At 35.6% G+C, this 18,127-nt stretch overlaps 6 protein-coding genes across 6 annotated transcripts; 5 read left to right on the top strand and 1 right to left on the bottom strand. All coding sequences in view use genetic code 12, as the record gives it.

The window, feature by feature from the left end:
- Window positions 1-3,208: 3,208 nt before the first annotated feature.
- On the bottom strand, window positions 3,209-5,698 carry J8A68_001482 (uncharacterized protein; the record flags this gene model as incomplete). The annotated part of the gene is made up of 1 exon (XM_049405139.1): window positions 3,209-5,698. One exon carries the CDS (start codon window positions 5,696-5,698, stop codon window positions 3,209-3,211), a length of 2,490 nt encoding a protein of 829 aa, XP_049265249.1.
- A 3,544-nt stretch (window positions 5,699-9,242) lies between these two features.
- Window positions 9,243-11,300, top strand: PHM5 (endopolyphosphatase; the record flags this gene model as incomplete). Its single annotated transcript, XM_049405138.1, has 1 exon — window positions 9,243-11,300. One exon carries the CDS (start codon window positions 9,243-9,245, stop codon window positions 11,298-11,300), a length of 2,058 nt encoding a protein of 685 aa, XP_049265248.1.
- A 749-nt stretch (window positions 11,301-12,049) lies between these two features.
- Window positions 12,050-13,225, top strand: J8A68_001480 (uncharacterized protein; the record flags this gene model as incomplete). Its single annotated transcript, XM_049405137.1, has 1 exon — window positions 12,050-13,225. The coding sequence occupies one exon, from the start codon at window positions 12,050-12,052 to the stop codon at window positions 13,223-13,225; it is 1,176 nt and encodes a 391-aa protein (XP_049265247.1).
- A 320-nt stretch (window positions 13,226-13,545) lies between these two features.
- RPP0 (60S ribosomal protein uL10) lies at window positions 13,546-14,481 on the top strand (the record flags this gene model as incomplete). The annotated part of the gene is made up of 1 exon (XM_049405136.1): window positions 13,546-14,481. The coding sequence occupies one exon, from the start codon at window positions 13,546-13,548 to the stop codon at window positions 14,479-14,481; it is 936 nt and encodes a 311-aa protein (XP_049265246.1).
- Window positions 14,482-14,683: 202 nt separating this feature from the next.
- Window positions 14,684-16,093, top strand: J8A68_001478 (uncharacterized protein; the record flags this gene model as incomplete). The annotated part of the gene is made up of 1 exon (XM_049405135.1): window positions 14,684-16,093. The coding sequence occupies one exon, from the start codon at window positions 14,684-14,686 to the stop codon at window positions 16,091-16,093; it is 1,410 nt and encodes a 469-aa protein (XP_049265245.1).
- A 563-nt stretch (window positions 16,094-16,656) lies between these two features.
- Window positions 16,657-18,072, top strand: J8A68_001477 (uncharacterized protein; the record flags this gene model as incomplete). Its single annotated transcript, XM_049405134.1, has 1 exon — window positions 16,657-18,072. The coding sequence occupies one exon, from the start codon at window positions 16,657-16,659 to the stop codon at window positions 18,070-18,072; it is 1,416 nt and encodes a 471-aa protein (XP_049265244.1).
- Window positions 18,073-18,127: the final 55 nt, after the last annotated feature.

Here is an 18,127-nt window from a genome sequence, read left to right as displayed (position 1 = left end):
GCTTAAAATCTCGTGGTATTCCTATTCCAAAAATGCTTCGATATTGTTTTGCGGGCGGCTGTTTACATCTTGATAATGCGAAAGCAGTAGTGGCCCGTGTGAGGTGACTGGAGTAACAATAAAAAATAATATTCAAATGATAATAATATACCTTAGCTATAAAATAGATAAAAAAAAATAAATTTTTAAAAAAATAATATAAGTATCACCAAAATACAATGCAAGTATTGCCTCAAATAATATAGATCATCAACACTTTTGCATGATTATCAGGGCGAGCACATGCATGTTGGCTCCATAATTTTCCTGACAAGATAAAATGAACATAGCTTCGGACTAAACATACTAGCTACGACGGTATGGAAATTTCAATACAATATGTAGCTGCAAATAATTTGACACTCACTACAACGAACTAAAGTTTGTCTCTGAAACAAAAGACCTAGGGCACTTCGGTTGTCCAATTTAGGAGAACTTAAGTAGTTCTATGATTGTCTGAAATAAGGCTCGTGTATAAAAAATAAGCCGGCCCATTTTATCTACCAAAATATCTTATTTACATTTTTATTCTTTCAGAAAACGTTTTCAGGGTTCATTTGCCACAGACTATTTTCGCTTAAATTTTGAAGTTCGCCATATGCAAAAGGTCATTGTTTTATTCAAGTAATTAGCCACTTATTCATCATTACGTGAAGTAATGAGTAGAAATTACATTCATAGATTTAATAGATCTAGCTTTAGTTCAGTTCATGAATTTCGTCAGCTTCCAAATCAAGCCCTCGCATTTTTATAACAGCGGATGGATAGCACTGTTTATTAATACTTGCATACACTCCTCTAAAAGCTAACAAAGAAACGGGTAAAGCATTTGTCGTGGGATAAGGATGGTCTCCCCACCCCCAAAATCTAGCTCCGGGCGAGCCGTTGCCACAGTGGATGAAGCCTGACGTATTGATTTTTTAGTAAGTTTCCAATAACAAATATTTTTCAATGCTGGTTTATCTAATAATGGTTTTCGTAAACCCAGTCATCCAAAACGCATTATCTCACCATCTCGTATATGTTGAAGGTTGGGCTCTCTTGAGGCAGTTTCTTGGTTTTGTGTTTGTTGTTGTCTATTCATTTTGTGATGAATAGTTATTAATAGTTAAGTTGGTTAATAAGTTATACTTAGTGTAATAAAGTATATTATGTATTTTTGGTTAGTTGTATAAAGAGATATATTTAGTTTGAAGTGGACTATTTATATTTGTCTGTGAGCTATGCTCGGGCTGTCGGGCTATGCCGACATCATCTTTCATCCGTTTGGTCTATGGCCATGTAAGTGATCTATGATCACGTCTTTTCTCAATATTGTATGATCTGTGATCGCGTCTCATCAAGTCCATGACTTGTTCATAATATTATTTTTTTTTTTTTTACATAATCTTGTTTCTTTTCTATATATATTCACTTTCCTTTTTCTCGTATTAGTTATTCATATATTTCAGTTATTCTGTTTACTATGTTCATCTTATTCAGCGTTTACTGTTCATATTCTTATATCTTATATTGTAGTATTTATGGTATGTCATATATCTTATATCTTATGTTGTTTATATTAAAGTAATGTTATGTTAGTATATTTTATCATATATTAAATACGTACCAGTGATTTAATATGACCAAGTTTATTTTCTAATGGAATTAATATGATCACATTTATTTTATAAACGGATCTCGGAGAGTCTGGATTACTTCCCCGTTAATCCATGGGTCGACGAGAGCAGGATATTCAGACCTTGGATTATCTCGTGCAACAGTATACTCATCTAATTTTTTTCTATTGTTCAAGAAACCTTTTTTTTTCTATAATAAAATTTTTTTTTTCACATTTATTTTTATTTTTATTCTCATATTTGCTTGACTGCGAAAAGCCATTAGATTACACCTTTTCCAACATACCCTCCCCAACCTTCTTTACGCCTATCAACGGTCTATCCGCATTATGTAATCACCTGCCTTGTATAGCCTGATTAATATAACATATCACCATGACAACCACGCGTATGCTCGTTTTCTTTCTTAATCTAACTAAGAAAGCAGGTTTTTTAAATACTTTGTTGATTTTGGCCCATGCTATAAAAAAAAAAGCGAAGTTATTCGTAGTTTAACACACGCCTATTATGTCAAAAAAAATAAAGTGAGAGTAGACAGATCCTGCCAATATACATATTTCAACATATCATCAATATCAGAAGGTGATAATATAAAAGCTTAATTTATAACCGGTACAAAAGATTAATGAACAAAAAAAGCTTCCACCAGGTTAAACTCCGACCTGAACACATCCTTGAATCTTGGCTTCTCTGAATGACCCAGTATCATTGTTTAAATTGAGCTTCGAAACCATAAATCATATCTGTCATGTCGCTATTCGGCATGGCTAGTATTTGCAACATTATTGCTGTTGAGAACTTATTTTCCATCGGTGCATACAGTAATTGCTTTAAATAAGATCAAATGGTATCACGATAGGAGACGTCGCTACTGGATTCTGCATGAACTGCCACTGAACGTACAGATATAAACAAGATCTCTCGGGCGAATAGTGTTCATATATATATGTAATGCATTCATTTGGTAGTGTGGTGGAAAATTCCACTGATTTGGCGAAAATGGCATTTTGGGGTTGCAAATTTTTTGCAACTCTTTTCGTTTGGGATTTTTTTCCAAATCTTTCATAAAATTACATGTTAACAAAACTTTACTACAACACATACTTTAATTATTATTTTCATGAAACGACTCTGGTTAGGTATCTATTTTACTATTACTAAGTGCAAATAGAGTTATGGGGTCAAAATAGATATATTGAAAACTTGCTGTCTTTTATTTTATCTCTATTCTTTATATACTTGCACTTCTGAATAGGAACCGGGTTCTTATCTTTTCATCGATTCCATACTCTAATTTTTGAAAGTTCCCACTATATAGTAGGTAGTCTAACTTTTGGTATTCTTTATTATTGTGAAAAGCGTTTCATTCCTCTTCAGTTGAAGGCGTGCTTTAAAATTTCCAGCTAACTTTCCAAGGAACTTTGAAGAACTTTAAAGGTCTTCACATCAGATCTGACTCAGAATTAAGATTTATCGATTAGACTAAACAAAATAACTAACATAGAAACTATATAAAAAAGCAATATTTTGCTCAAATCTAAGTTTTAAAACTATAATATCAAAGTAGCAATTATTTCAATAAAAATGACCAACATTGCTGACAAAGTTAAAGAAGAAGCAGATCCAAGGAAGGTTTCTGGGGGATTTGGAACCAGTGCTGAGCCTGTAGTCCATTGACTAGGTTCATTGGAACGACTTGTAACACGAGCAGTAGCTGAGTCATCTGCGTCAGTTGAACCAACCTTTGTTGTGGAGATAAAAGTCGTGTCGAAGGTGCTTACCCTACCATTGGAAGCAATTCCTGAACTTTGGTTGGCTCTGGGCTCAGTTGAAGTATGTACTGGGATGGTATTAGCAGGGCCGCTGAGTGTACTTAAACTCTCGTCGTCATCAGCTGTTATAGTGGTTGCTTCCGACACTGTCACAGTAGTTGTTCTACCATCGATGATTGTTGTCGTAATGTATTGGGTGGAAGCGGTTGAAGTTTCAATCGTTGATGATTCTTCATCAGCTGGAGGGAATGATTCTTGAATACTAGATGATTCGCTGATATTCGTGGAAAACGTTTGACTTTTCGAAGACCCAATCTTGATACTTGATGACTCCTCGAAAAATGTAGTAGATGACTCTCCTTCATGTCCGATACCACTAGATGATTCTTCAACTGGATGAGTAGTTGATTCTGATAATACAGATACTTCGGTTGTTTTAGGCGTGAATGGTTCCTCATTCGATGATGTATTCAAAGACTCAATAGCAGATGTAGTCTCTTCCAAATCTGAAGAAGTTTCAATCTCAATGGTTGTTGAATGGCATAATGACGAAGAAGATTCTTCCACGATATATGGTTCCTCGACGTCAGAAGATGTCTCAAATTTAGTACATGGTTCGTCAGTACTTGTCGTAAATACAGCAGTATCCGATGATTCTTGAGGTTCAATACTTGTTGAATCTTCAATATCTGATGCAGATTCGTCTTCGGTACCTGTAATGGTGGACCCAACCACATCAGATGATGTTTCCAATGGTTCTTCGCAGGTACTCACTTCTGCATCGATTGTAGTTGCTGATTCCTCATCTCCTGTGCCAGTAGTCTCTTCATCGGATGTTGTGAATGATTCTTCGTCTTCTGTGCTGGAAACTTCTTCATCAGATGTTGACGATTCTTCCTCTTCTGTGGTGAAAATCTCTTCTTCAGATGTTGTAGATGATCCTTCCTCTTCTGTGCTGGACAACTCTTCATCGGATGTTGTAGGTGCTTCTTCCTCTTCTGTGGTACAAACTTCTTCGTCGGATGTTGTGGAAGATGCTCCGTCTTCTGTGCTGGAAACGTCTTCTTCGGTAGTTACTTCAGGGATATATTCAATCACAGTTGCAGTGTCGCCAGGAGTAGCAGTAAAAGTACTTGTAGCAGCAGGACAATCACACGTGGTAGTAGTGGTGACGGTTGGGATTGGAACATTCACCTCAATGGTGATGGTTCCTGTACCTGTGGTATAGGGTAATGTCGTCACGTGGGTCGTCAGTCCAGTCCAGGTTTGAGTAGTGACGATAACTTCTTGACCATTAGCACCGGGGGAATCATTTACATATGGACTCCAAGTGACTGTTTTCAGATTGTCGGTGACATGGCTGCTGCCTACACATTGATATTGATTGATGTATTTGATTTGATTCAGAATACCTGGATTTATTCTCATAAATACGTCAGCAAATGGGGTAAAACCACTTGGGATATTTGCAAAGGTAACCGTTAATAAATTCGAAGAGCAACTCACTTGGTTAGGGATTTGAGTTGCAGATTCAGGGAAGTACCAGTCATTCAACTTGTCAGTAATAAGCGAGTGCATGGAATCACAATCAAGTCTAACGCCATCTTTCAAGACCGAAAACCCAATGGTTGCACTTTGATATCCATTAGCACATTCTCCAGCTAATAAATAATGTTGTTCTGTATTTAATGATGGGATAAGTCTATTTTCCCGAACAATAACAGTTGGGTCCGTAGATGCACCACCTACAAATTTGACGTCTGTGGAAAGCTCATTGTCGCCATCGTAAAAGGAAACAGTGTTAACACCCTCATGGAAAATTGGAGCACAATTTAAGTCAGTTGTTAAACCAGAGCCACCAACATTGAATGAGAAGGGGAAATGGACAGTACCATATGCATACGTTGAAGGACCGACAGAGTCTGAAACCACACATTTCAATTCAGAATAATCAACGACAACATCACCAGGGGCAAAGGAACAAGTAGCGTATGTCTTTCCACTAACATTCAAATTGACTTCCGAATCACTGGTTGTGAATTTAAAAACACAGGGCATGTGCAAGGTAAAGGTGTCCCCTTTGGTAACTTTAGAACCATCAATCATCCAGGATAAGTCAGCAATCCAGTTTGGATAACGAGGACCTTGAAATGGGTAATCAGCAGCAGGTTTCCATTCCAAAGAATTGAATCTTGTGAAAATTCCAGTCACTTCTTGAGAAATTACCAAGGAAAATAAATAAAGTATGGCAAAACTTTTCGAAAACATAGTTGTATACTTGATATGGTGAACCTACATTCTTCATCAAGCTCTTTTACGGGGAATCACCTCCTCTTTATAAATACTTAAACAGAGTGGATTTCTTTTTTGTGTCTAGGTTTGTTTCAATAAACGTAGATGATTATACCAATCTGCAGTAGTATGCAAATTGACGACCATATGGAACACATAAACATGCAAGTTGACGACTATGCAGAACCATTAAAACAATGGCTTACTGAGCAAGCCCTTTTGCATCCTATTGTTTCACAAACTGGGCCTATATTTCTGGATAATGGGTTTGTAAATCTCGTATGTTACTTACCGGAACTTCGTGTATCTGTAAGTAAATAACCTCGGGCTTGGTTCGTCAGAATTTGTGAGGCTGCAAATTTGTAAAGAAAAATTCAAAAGCAACCATTGTTCGGATTCGAAAAAATATTTTATTTTCCGATTTTAAAAAATATTTTGTTATCAATTGTAAAATCTTCATCCAGATATTTCCTGCCAAGACTTTCCCTCTAATTTCTTCTATTCTTGGTCTGTTGAATAGCTATAATAAGGCGAACCTCGTTTTAGTAATGTGATACACTGGGCAATTGTCTCTCTTCCTTATTCAATAAAAGGCGAGGCGAGGTTGAAGTAAGAACTTCCTAGTTTCAATTGGTAATGTAATACATCATCAGGTTTTAACTTAAAGGGTGCATAGAGAGCAAATTTGGATGACTCTCGGTTATTATCCAAGAAGTTCGTGGGATCTCATGTATCATATCCCGTTGAATACCCGAATTGTTTGGAGAGTGCTTGGATATTTTTTCAGCAGTACGGCGCTTTTCATCTTGATCGTCAATCGGATAGCATGTATTTGTAATGCCACATGAGGCAGTCTGCGGTTGAAAAAGATTCAGGATCTGAGTAGATCTTGCTGTGGTGTGTTATATGAGCATTTCCAGACATAGAAATATGGTTATGAGACTTGCTATTGTCTACTGGCACTACATTCCAAGAACTATATCAATGGAGTAGTTCTAGAAGGAAATTATTAGCTTTAGTTCGGGGTTTGCACCATTGATAGCTTCGCCAGAAATGTTTAACAATGAAAAATATTTTGGAACCTGAATGATATTTTATCAACATTTTGCATAACTTTCAGGGTGAATACATGCATATTTACTGCCAAGATAATTTGAACATAGCTTGGAATTCGTATCGAAAACACTAGCTATGTTGGTATGGAAATTTTCAATCGAAGAAGTAGCTACAAATAATTTGGCGCTTCTAACAGCGTAGACGGAAGTTCTTCTCTGAAACAAAAGACCTATTGTTCTTCGCTTGTCCAGTTTTAACGAACTCAATTTGTTCTTTTATTGTCTAAAATGAGGCTCTGTGTAAAAAATAAACCGTGCCACTTTGTCGAATCAAAAGAAAATACTAATTTTATTTTTTAGTATTTTTATTTTCTCTCGATATTTTCAGGGTTCATTTGCCACGAGCTATTTTCTCGTAAATTTTAAAGGTCAGTTTAAGCAGAACGTCACTATTTGTTTGTAGTAATTAGCCAACAACAATTTATGTGACATAATGACTGGGAATTACATTCATAGATTTGTTGGGATTTAATAATTTTTTAGTTCTATGCAAACTTCGTCAACTTTCAAATGCGGTGTATGCATTGCTCTTAAGTTTCCAATAACAAATATTTTTAACGCTTCTTGCATCCAATAATAAATTTCTTAAATACAACTCACCAAAGAACAAGTTATTATTATCCATCGGTCTCGAATATTCGTCTAATTTCTATTTTTTAAGAAGTTGACTCAACGGGGCAAACGGATATCTTGCAGTGAATTCAACCGTGGCCCAGATCCTCTTTTGATAAAAATAAAAAAATTCCGCCGAATTAAGCTCCCATCTGAAAGAACATTCTTGAATTTTAACCCCAAAATTGCGTTTCAAAACCATAGGTCATACTTGTTATGTCACTATTCGGTATGGATGTTATTCTCAACATTGTTGCTGCTGAGAACTTATTCGTCCATCGGTAAGTACAGCGATTGTTTTAATAGGATCAAAGGGTATCACAATAGGAGACGTCACTCTTTGATTCTGCTTAAACTATCACTGGGTTTACAGAAAAAAACAAGAGTTCTCATGCACATAGAAGATTCGCATATGTGCAAAATATTTACAATCCCTAAAGGACGGCTCTTTTGGATGCTTTGAATCCCAAAAGGGAAAGAAAGAAATCATCTAAGTTCAAGGATCTTGAATGCGAAATGATACACGACATGCACCGACAATTGAAGTTCCTTGTTCTCATTGAGTTACAGAAACGAATAAGGAATTATGTCACAAGCAATCGTTTGTGGTCATTTGAAACCTTGAGGATGGAAAATATCTACTCAGTGGGGATATAACTCCTTGGGGTCAGACATTGGGGTGCGCAGTTTCATTTTTAAAATTTTCGGAGCTATCATCTCAAAGACCAAAAACAAACACTGAGCGCTATTTCTGTTATCATTCTTCAGTTTTAATCGTTTGGTACTTGACGTCATTGACAGAGTCATGGATGTGAAATTCAATGGGAGGAAATGCAAAGCAATATTTCGCTACGTTCTAGATCAGCAGCCAAATTTGTGGGTAGTGCAAATTGGAGTCAATCTTGCCTCCATTCATATGATCTAAGATATTTGCATAATTCTATTGTAATTTTAGGATTCGAAATTCTTAGGAGCATTTATAGCGAGTTCTAATTGTAGCTTTCTGAACATTAAGTATTCACTGCAACGTCGCTCTGAAACTCTTCAAAACTAATTTGTTCAAACTCCATGGGTTGTCTAAAAGTAATTTGCGACTAGTGCTTTCCTTCTCCTAGTATATTCTAAACTACGAGGAGAGTTGCTTTCAAATCTATATTGAGTTCTTAGAATATTTCTTTTGAAGAATATTATCCTGCTTGGTTCTGCAATGAAGAGTCAATTCATTGTAAACTAGAACGGGAACCAATTTCTAAGGAAAGTAACTTATTACTTCAACTTCTAAGTCTGTTGGGCAACACTTGGTTACTGTTTCAATAGTTTCTCTATATCAGCTAAGTTGATAGATTGGTTATAGACCATCCTTTAATTATTATAGATGATCTTGAAAGGTTTAATCTTTTAATGCATAGTTGACACATGCGGCTTATACAGAAAAGAAATTGAAAATTTGAAGGCACGTGTGAAACTGGAATTGTATGGTAGTGTACCCATGCACAAAATAACCAATACTGATTACCTTTCTTTTTTTGGTTGTAAGAAATTGTTTAGTAGTTTTGAAAATTGATGATGAGTTTCATTGTTTGATAGGAAGCATTATTACTACTCATACTATACAGACACATAATATACCAACATTGCACATTACAACAACACCACGTCTATAGAAATATAAAAATATCATCATAAATCAATTATTTTTGTTGCATTTTAAAAATTCTATTTTAAATTAATAAATTACTTATTCTTTCTGGTTACTAAGTTATATACGAGGTTAAACTTTATAGTCATCAACAATGAATGAAAAACATGATATTAAAACTCAATGTAAATCATCACCATTCTTAAGAACAATTAGTTGGGCATTCTTGTTATTATTAATACTACTCCCAATAAGGTATTACACTATTTATTATCTATCCTATTTCACTCCTCCTTCGACGGCTATTTCACCTTATTTATCAATTGAAACAATTACATTAAATCAAACTCAACAGGATGAAATTAAACAATTAGGTCTTACGCCAAAACCACAAATCAAAATAATCACCAATGGAAAAGGTGAACAAATAATCCATGGACGATTCTTACACATAACAGACATTCATCCAGATCCATACTATATACCAGGTTCATCTACTGATAAATTATGTCATGGAGGTAAAGGAACAGCAGGGAAATATGGAGATGCAATCTTGGGATGTGATGCTCCTATGATATTAATGAATGATACTATAAAATGGATAAGTGACCATCTAAAAGACAAGATTGATTTTATAATTTGGACAGGAGATAATATGCGTCATGATAATGATCGTAATTACCCAAGATCTGAACAACAAATATTTGATATGAATCAACAAGTAAGTGATTTAATGTATGATGCTTTTAGACATTCAGATGAACCAGTATTAGAAACTGGAGTAATTCCTTCTTTGGGTAATAATGATGTATTTCCTCATAATTTATTCTCCCCGGGGCCCACTTTACAAACTAGAGAATTATATCGAATTTGGCAAAAGTTTATCCCACCTGTTCAAATGCATACTTTTGGGCGTGGGGCTTATTTTTTTCAAGAAGTGATTCCGAATCAATTGGCGGTATTATCTATAAATACCTTATATTTGTTCCAATCTAATCCATTGGTTGATAACTGTGATAAAAGGAAACAACCAGGATATAAATTATTTGAATGGTTAGGTGTGGTTTTAAAAGAAATGAGAGCAAGAAATATGAAAGTATGGTTAAGTGGACATGTTCCACCTAATGAAAAAAATTTTGATGTTTCTTGTTTACGAAAATATATTGTATGGACTCATGAATATAGAGATGTTATTATTGGTGGGGTATATGGACATATGAATATTGATCATTTTATTCCTTTGGATTCTGTTGCTGCTTGGAAATCTATCAAGAAATCATTACAAACCGATGTCAAATCATTTGACGAAATAGATTCATTATTCATCGAATCAGATAGCGACAGCGATGACGAAGATGATATAACCCACCCACTTGAAGATTTAAATATTTATCGAGTTTTGGATGAAAGATTTGACGAAGATTTCTTCAGAGTTCAAGGAGGAATCCCCGCCAACAAAGTCGCATATATGGAAACTCTCCGAGAAGAACTCTACGCCACCATCAAGGGCAAGAAGAAATCCGGAAACCTTTCAGAACGATATTCGGTCGCGCATGTGGCTGCGAGTGTTATACCCACTTTCAACCCCGGAATTCGAGTTTGGGAGTATAATATCACTAATCTAGCTGATCAATTATCCGCAGTGAGGTTTGAACCTTGGGATAAATTTTTCCTTGGGGTTGAAGAAATGATGAATTCATTTGATAAATATGATATCGAGCCTGAAGAGCCCGAATCTATATCGTATAATGCTGATGAAAGTGTGTTTTCCATCCTTGCTAAGAAACGAGATAAGACCTTCCCATTACCTAAACCAGCTGACTTACCTGTTGGTCCTGGTTTTACTAATCAAACCTTCACTCCGGAAAGATATGTCCAATATTATCTCGATTTAGAGAATATTAATGCCGGGAAGAAGAAGTTTGGATATGAGATTGAGTATGCGACTGATGATTCATTATATGGGTTGAACTCTTTAATTGTGGATGAATGGATTAAGTTTGGCAGAAAGTTGGGTAAGCCCGTCAAAGAAGTGAATAAGAAGCTGGATATGGAAGAGTTACAAAAGAAGGGAAAGAAAAAGAATGGGAAGAAAAATGGGAAGGATAATAAGGATGATGGTGAGGATCTGCGTAAATTACAAGCTGTTTGGGATGAATATTTGAAGAATGCATTCATAAGTTCTGATTATGAACATAAAGGATTTGGTTAGTTTGGATTTGTTATATAGTTAGTGAATATAGACTATTTTATTTTCATGTGTGTTTAATGGAGAATTGCGTTTAATGTGTGTATATGTAAATTAAACTTTCTTATCGGCAATATCTAAAATAAAGGACTAAAATTAATTAAGGTTTTAAAGTTTATTTTAAATCACACATAAATAAATTTGTAGATCTGCTCGTATTGTTTTTGTAAATAAAAGGGTTGTGTTGATATAACCAGAGTTAATATCAGGATTGTTGTATTGTAGATCTTGTTGGTTGGTTGTTCGATTTCTAGAATAAGAAGAAATCAAAGCGCATAATTGTGCATGTGCATAAAAAATATTCTTTTAACGGTGTCAAGAATAGATTTAACTAAAAAATAAATAAATCATGTCATCTCCATCTCTTCCGTTCCCCATATAAAAAAGTTTAAGGGGTTGCCATACATGTATAAGACTACCGTTTTAGGATGTAATGACGATTATGATCACGAAATTGAGTTTTTTAATATTAACTCATCAATTTAAAATAATTCAACATATCTTTCATCTCTCTCTCTCTTATCTATGTATACGCGTCTCCAATGACACTAATAACTCTTCAATCGCTACCTCATGAGGTTCTCCAAGCAATAACAGACCTCATCCCTCGCCATATCCTATATGATCTCCTCCAACTAAAAACTTGGATAAGTCCATACGCCTTCTCCACGTTCTATCGCAGAATAAGTGTTCAAGATAATCTCGACCTTAGTATGATGAATAATAATGACCAAAAAGGGTGGGATACTCCTTTCAATCCTCCACTGGAGAGATATGCCATATTTGGATCGGTATATAAACTAATCCAATTCTTGCACTTAAATCCCGGATTTATTCCCAAAGAAATATCGTTCGATTCACTAGACGATTTAATTCTATTGAGTAGTTTTCATGATGAGATCTTAACGAGGGTGGGGAGTATTCGGATATGTGAACGTCGAGATGGGATTCAATTATCAGAAGAAGACAGGCTCAAAATAAAACAAATCCAATCATTTCCTTATAATATAAATACACAACTGTATATCTATGACTCTGGGCAATATTATTGTGATGATATTTATTTCACACCCCATTTGAAACATCTAGAAATCCCCACCGGGAGAATCCAAGACCCAAGGAGTTTTTTCCTGAGATTGTGTGGATTGGTTAGTTTAAGTCTGGATGAGTTTATATATTTCAATAGTGGGGATTTGCCTCCTGGGTTGAGATATGTTTCTTTGACGAGTCTTGCGTTTAGACATCGGAATAATTTCGAATTGATTATGCCCGATAGTGTTACTCATTTGGAGATTAGGAATGCATTACCGATTTCAACATATTTGAATATGACGAATTGTAAGAATGTGGAATATTTACAGATCATAAATGGGAAATTTAAGGATATGGGATATTTCATATTTCCCCGGAAAGTTGTTTCATTAAATTTAATTAATTGTGAAATTGAACGATTTGATGATTTTAGAACAAATAATGAGTTTGTGTGTTTAAGATCTCTAAAGATAACTGGATTATTTGGCAAGATATTTTATTATACTTTCTTCAATACTGAATTCCCCAATTCATTAGTGGATTTATATTTCAGTAATAGATTCCATCCGAATAATATCGATGAAGAATCAAGAGTAATGGTGTATCGATATCCAAATTCATTCGATACAAATGGAATATTTAGATTAGATGGCAGACATCAATTACCGTCTAACTTAAAAACGCTATACTTAAGATGTCCTGGGATAAGGATTGAAAATGATTGGAAAGTTCCCCAAGGAATTAAGAAATTAGAATTATTAAGATTTCAAGGTAGATTTAATATTAGAGATTTTATTCATGCTTCGCAATTGGAGAATTATAGAATTGATGATATTAAATTGGAAATCATTCATTAACCCTTCTGTCTATAGCTATTGATTAGTTTAGTAAATAGTGTCGCTATCTATTTGTCTTAAGACAGTTAGGCCTCACTTTTTTTGCAGCCAATTTGGGAATGATTTAGTCACGTGCCATGAGTTAGGGCTTCTTCCTCGATTTTTTTTTTCAATTCTGAAAATTTTTTTCAGTCTTGCACGCAATCGCTCTGTCCTCAGTCAGTCTCGCAGTATTTTTCAATTGAATCTCATTCACTTCTTTGTTATATCAATGTTTTAAAGGACATCATACTTTGACCATTAAATTCCTATCGTCAATAACATATTAAATATAAGTCGAAATGGGTGGTACTAGAGAAAAGAAAGTTCAATACTTTGTCAAATTAAGAGAATTATTAGAAGAATTCAAATCCATCTTTGTTGTTGGTGTTGACAATGTCTCCTCTCAACAAATGCATGAAATCAGAAAAGCCTTAAGAGGTGAAGCTGTTGTCTTGATGGGTAAGAACACCATGGTTAGAAGAGCTATTAGAGGTTTCTTAGCTGATTTACCAGAATATGAAAAATTATTACCTTTCGTTAAAGGTAATGTTGGTTTCATCTTCACTAACAGTGATTTAAAGACCATTAGAGACACTGTTGTCGCTAATGTTGTTGCTGCCCCAGCTAGAGCTGGTGCCGTTGCTCCAGCTGATGTCTGGGTCCCAGCTGGTAACACTGGTATGGAACCAGGTAAGACTTCTTTCTTCCAAGCTTTAGGTGTTCCAACCAAGATTGCTAGAGGTACTATTGAAATTGTTTCTGATGTTAAGGTTGTTGCAAAGGATGCTAAGGTTGGTCCTTCTGAAGCTACTTTATTGAACATGTTGAACATTTCTCCATTCACTTATGGTATGACTGTTGTTCAAGTTTATGACAATGGACAAGTTTTCCCATCCTCTATTTTGGATATTACTGATGATGAATTAATCAGTCACTTTGTTTCTGCCATCAACACCATTGCTTCTATTTCTTTAGCTGTTGGTTACCCAACTTTACCATCTGTTGGTCACACTATTATCAACAACTACAAGAACGTCTTGGCTTTATCTATTGCCACTGACTATACTTATGAAGGTTCTGAAGCTGTTAAGGATAGATTAGCTAACCCAGATGCTTATGCTGCTGCTGCTCCAGCTGCCGCTGGTGGTGCTGCCGCTGAAGAAGCTGCTGAAGAAGCTGCTGAAGAAGAAGCTGAAGAATCTGATGAAGACATGGGTTTCGGTTTATTCGATTAAACTGATTAGCGTATATTTATACTTTATATTTACTCGTTCAATGTTAATTCATATATAATTCCTTGGTAATTAACTCACTTCACTTTGTAGATTGTCTCTAATAATTTTGCTCTCGTTTTGGTTGCGAAAAATTTGAAATTATTATTTGTTCCAAAACACAATTAACCGCTCACCATCTACCAACTTATCACAATCACTGTACATGTCCACATATAACAACTACCCCTCTTACGACTCCAACCTCACAATCACCCACACCTGGACAACCAACTACCTCCCCTATCAAACACTCGAAACCCGAATCCATCACGATTTCATCAAACTAATCTCCCTAACCAATGACGGATATCCCATTTCTGATCCCACCACCGACACTTCTATGCTATTTGAAGAACTAAGCGGGATATTACGCAGATTACGAGCCTCCAGCATGTCCAATAACAAACAACACGAACAGAGTATCATAAACTATTTCACCAATCATGGATTTGAAAGCCTCATAACTGAGTTGATATGTCCCATGATTGAGGACATGAAGGAGGTTGAGCGGGATTGGAAGAGGTTAATTGGGGTGATTGAGGTCATTTATGAATCTTCGACGGGGTTGGGGGTTGAGGTTTGTCCAAGGGCAACTGTGGAGTTGTTGAAGGTTTTTGCCGGCGTCAAGATGAAACTGTTTGAGAATGATAGTACTAATGTTGTTGTTGATGATGATGATGATGATGATGATGATGATGGTTGGAATGTGTATGGTGGTGGAAATGGAGATCTCCCCTATTTGAGGAAGTTTTCAGATTCAATAGTGTTATCCAAAGTCAAACGAACGAATACTGACAAAGATGAAGAGAAGATGATTGTTGGGAGTAGTAGTGGGTCGGGTCATATAGGCTATAAATATGCCAATAATGCAATTAGAATAATCTTGACTCGTGCAGACCCGTCACCTCAATTATTCGAATTGGTAGAAACTTGGCTATGTCAAGCTCCAACCAGAAGCGAAGTTGGGAATTGTGTTTTGTATTTCTCAGATCTATCCATCAACCTCAAGAAATCGATCGAGACCCAGGGTCCATTAGATGAAGAAGCTAATTCGCTGATTAAGGAATCTTACTTGTTTTTCATTAAAACAATTAGGGATTGTTCATTTAAAGTACTTCAATGGTTTTCGTATAAACAAATCAAGAAAGATTATTGTGAGATTTTTGGGGGACTAGTTGATGATCTGGAGGTTATGCAGACTACTGTTATTCATAATTCTGATTTTAACGTCTATAAAGAAGGGGATGATCCTAGTAAGAATAATTATAGATATCATTTACCCGAATCAAAACAAGAAGAAGATATTCCGAAATGGATAAAGAAGATGGGGTTTAATGAAGATGATGCTTTAGATACAACTAATGAGTTTGAAGATGAAAGAGAAAGTTTTTCTAGATATCCCTCCGAGACTCCATTGCTTGGTGAGACTGTTAGTATGGAAGAGGATATTCCTTGTATTGAGATGAAGAATTCAAAGTTTAGAAATCCACTTAAAGAATTATTCAAACGAAGAAACGAAGAGCATCACCATCATCATCACAATTGGAAGTTTTGGAAGCGTCACCGCAATTAGTTTGTTCCTATTCTTGATTGCCGCTATCTGCAAATACCACTATTAAAGATGCTATCGAATAACCGATTGTATAATTTATTTAAAACGTATATGCTTTACATATTGCTGGTTAATTTTAATGTCATTTCATAATTCCCGGTGAATCATTACTAGCCTGTGTAGACTTTCTCTTATTACGAGCAGTATTATTTATGTCACTCCAATTTATTTGAGCTTATTTCAAGGTAAACTTTGTTGGTGACAAACTAACAAGATGGTTGTCGTTTCTATTGGTTCTGCTTGTTAATAGAAGAGCTCCTAACAACTAGTTTCTAAAATTGCAATGAATGTAGGTCAAATCCTCCATTGTTTGCTTGGGTAATCTTCCATTTCTATTAATCTCACTGATTCACAAAGCGCAAATTAGACCAGTTTTAGAAATCTATAAGTTCGTTTTTATATTTAAGAAACTTCGCTTTAATTTTTTTTGTGTTGTGTTTTGATTGCGAAAATTGTAAAAACTTGTTCCAAAATCAATTTAACCGCTCATCCCCAAACACACAATAATCATACAAACTACTAACATGTCAACATTCAACGACAACACCAGCTGTCCATCATATGATCCCGACCTCACAATTACCAACACAAACCAACCAGCCACCCTTCCGCCATATGAACCACCCAATATACATCGAGATTTGCTAAAATTAGTATCCATAACCAATTGTGGCTATCCCAATGCCATCTCTACCACCAATCCCTACATCATCCTTGAACAAGTCAGTGGGTCATTACAAAGAATGCGAAACTCAGAAGAACTCGCTACGTACGAAATCGTAAAAGACGCAATGGATTATTTTGACAATCATGGCTTGGATAAACTTATCCAATATCTAATTTGTCCCATGATTGAGGACTTGAAGGATGTCGAAATTGATTGGAGGAGGTTGAATGGGGCTATTGAGACGATTTATGAATTTTCAATATTGACTTATAATGAAGTTTCTCCAATTGCGACTACGGAGTTGTTGAAGGTGCTTAATGGGGTGAAGATGTCCCTGATCAAGAGAATCAATGATGATTACGATGAAGATATGATGATGGTAGGAAGTAGTAGTAGTGGGGCGGCTAAGTTAGAGTACAAATATGTCAATCATGCCATAAGAATAATCCTAACGACTACAGAACCCATGGTTGACTTATTCCACTTCATCGAAACCTGGCTATGTGAAGCTCCTACCAGAACAGAAGTGGGGAATTGTGCTTTGTATTTCTCAGACCTATCCATAACCCTCAAAGACTGGATCAAGACCCAAGGTCCATTAGAAGGAGAATCAAAGATATTGTTTAAAGAATCTTATTTGTCTTTTATTAAGTCGATTAGAGATTGTCCATATAAGGAGGCTGCATGGTCTTGTTATAAACAAATCAAGGAAGATTATTGTGAGATTTTTGGAGAGTTATTTCCTGATCTGGAGGTTAGGGAGACTGCTGTTCTTGAGAATTCTCATATTAAGGATTATAAAAAAGCGGATTATGATCCTGGCAATGAGAATAATTTAGATAAATCGAAAGTAGAAGACATTCAGAAATGGCTAAAGAACCCTGGTGTTGATTTAGAGACAGCTAATGAATTTGAAAATGAAGGGAACAGATGTTATAACTATCCTTCAGAGACTCCAGTGCTTGAATTATTTGACGAGCCAGCTTATGATGATAGACGTCCTTCCACCGAGTTTAAGAAAACAAAGTTTAGATGGCCATTTAAAGAATTATTCAAACGAAGAAATGGAGAAGATCATCACCATCATCTCCATCGTCGTCACCATCATTGCCGTGGTAATCGTCGTGATGGCCTTTACCATCATTGTCATCTTAATCTTCCTCGTCATCATCAACAACAACAACATCAGCATAGTTGGAAATTTTGGAGACGTCAAAAAGAAGCACCCATAGAAGCTGTTGACAGAGTTGATACTGAATGCAGCAAAAAATAGCAGGCTACTTTATCAATAACTACTATAAATTGAATAGCTTTTATATACACTTAAA

Source organism: Hemisphaericaspora subhashii (assembly GCF_019202705.1).
Source record: "Hemisphaericaspora subhashii strain CBS 10753 chromosome Unknown scaffold82, whole genome shotgun sequence".
Lineage (NCBI taxonomy): Eukaryota > Fungi > Ascomycota > Pichiomycetes > Serinales > Debaryomycetaceae > Hemisphaericaspora > Hemisphaericaspora subhashii.
Note: the sequence above shows the minus strand (reverse complement) of the source record. Positions and strands in the feature narration are given on the sequence as shown.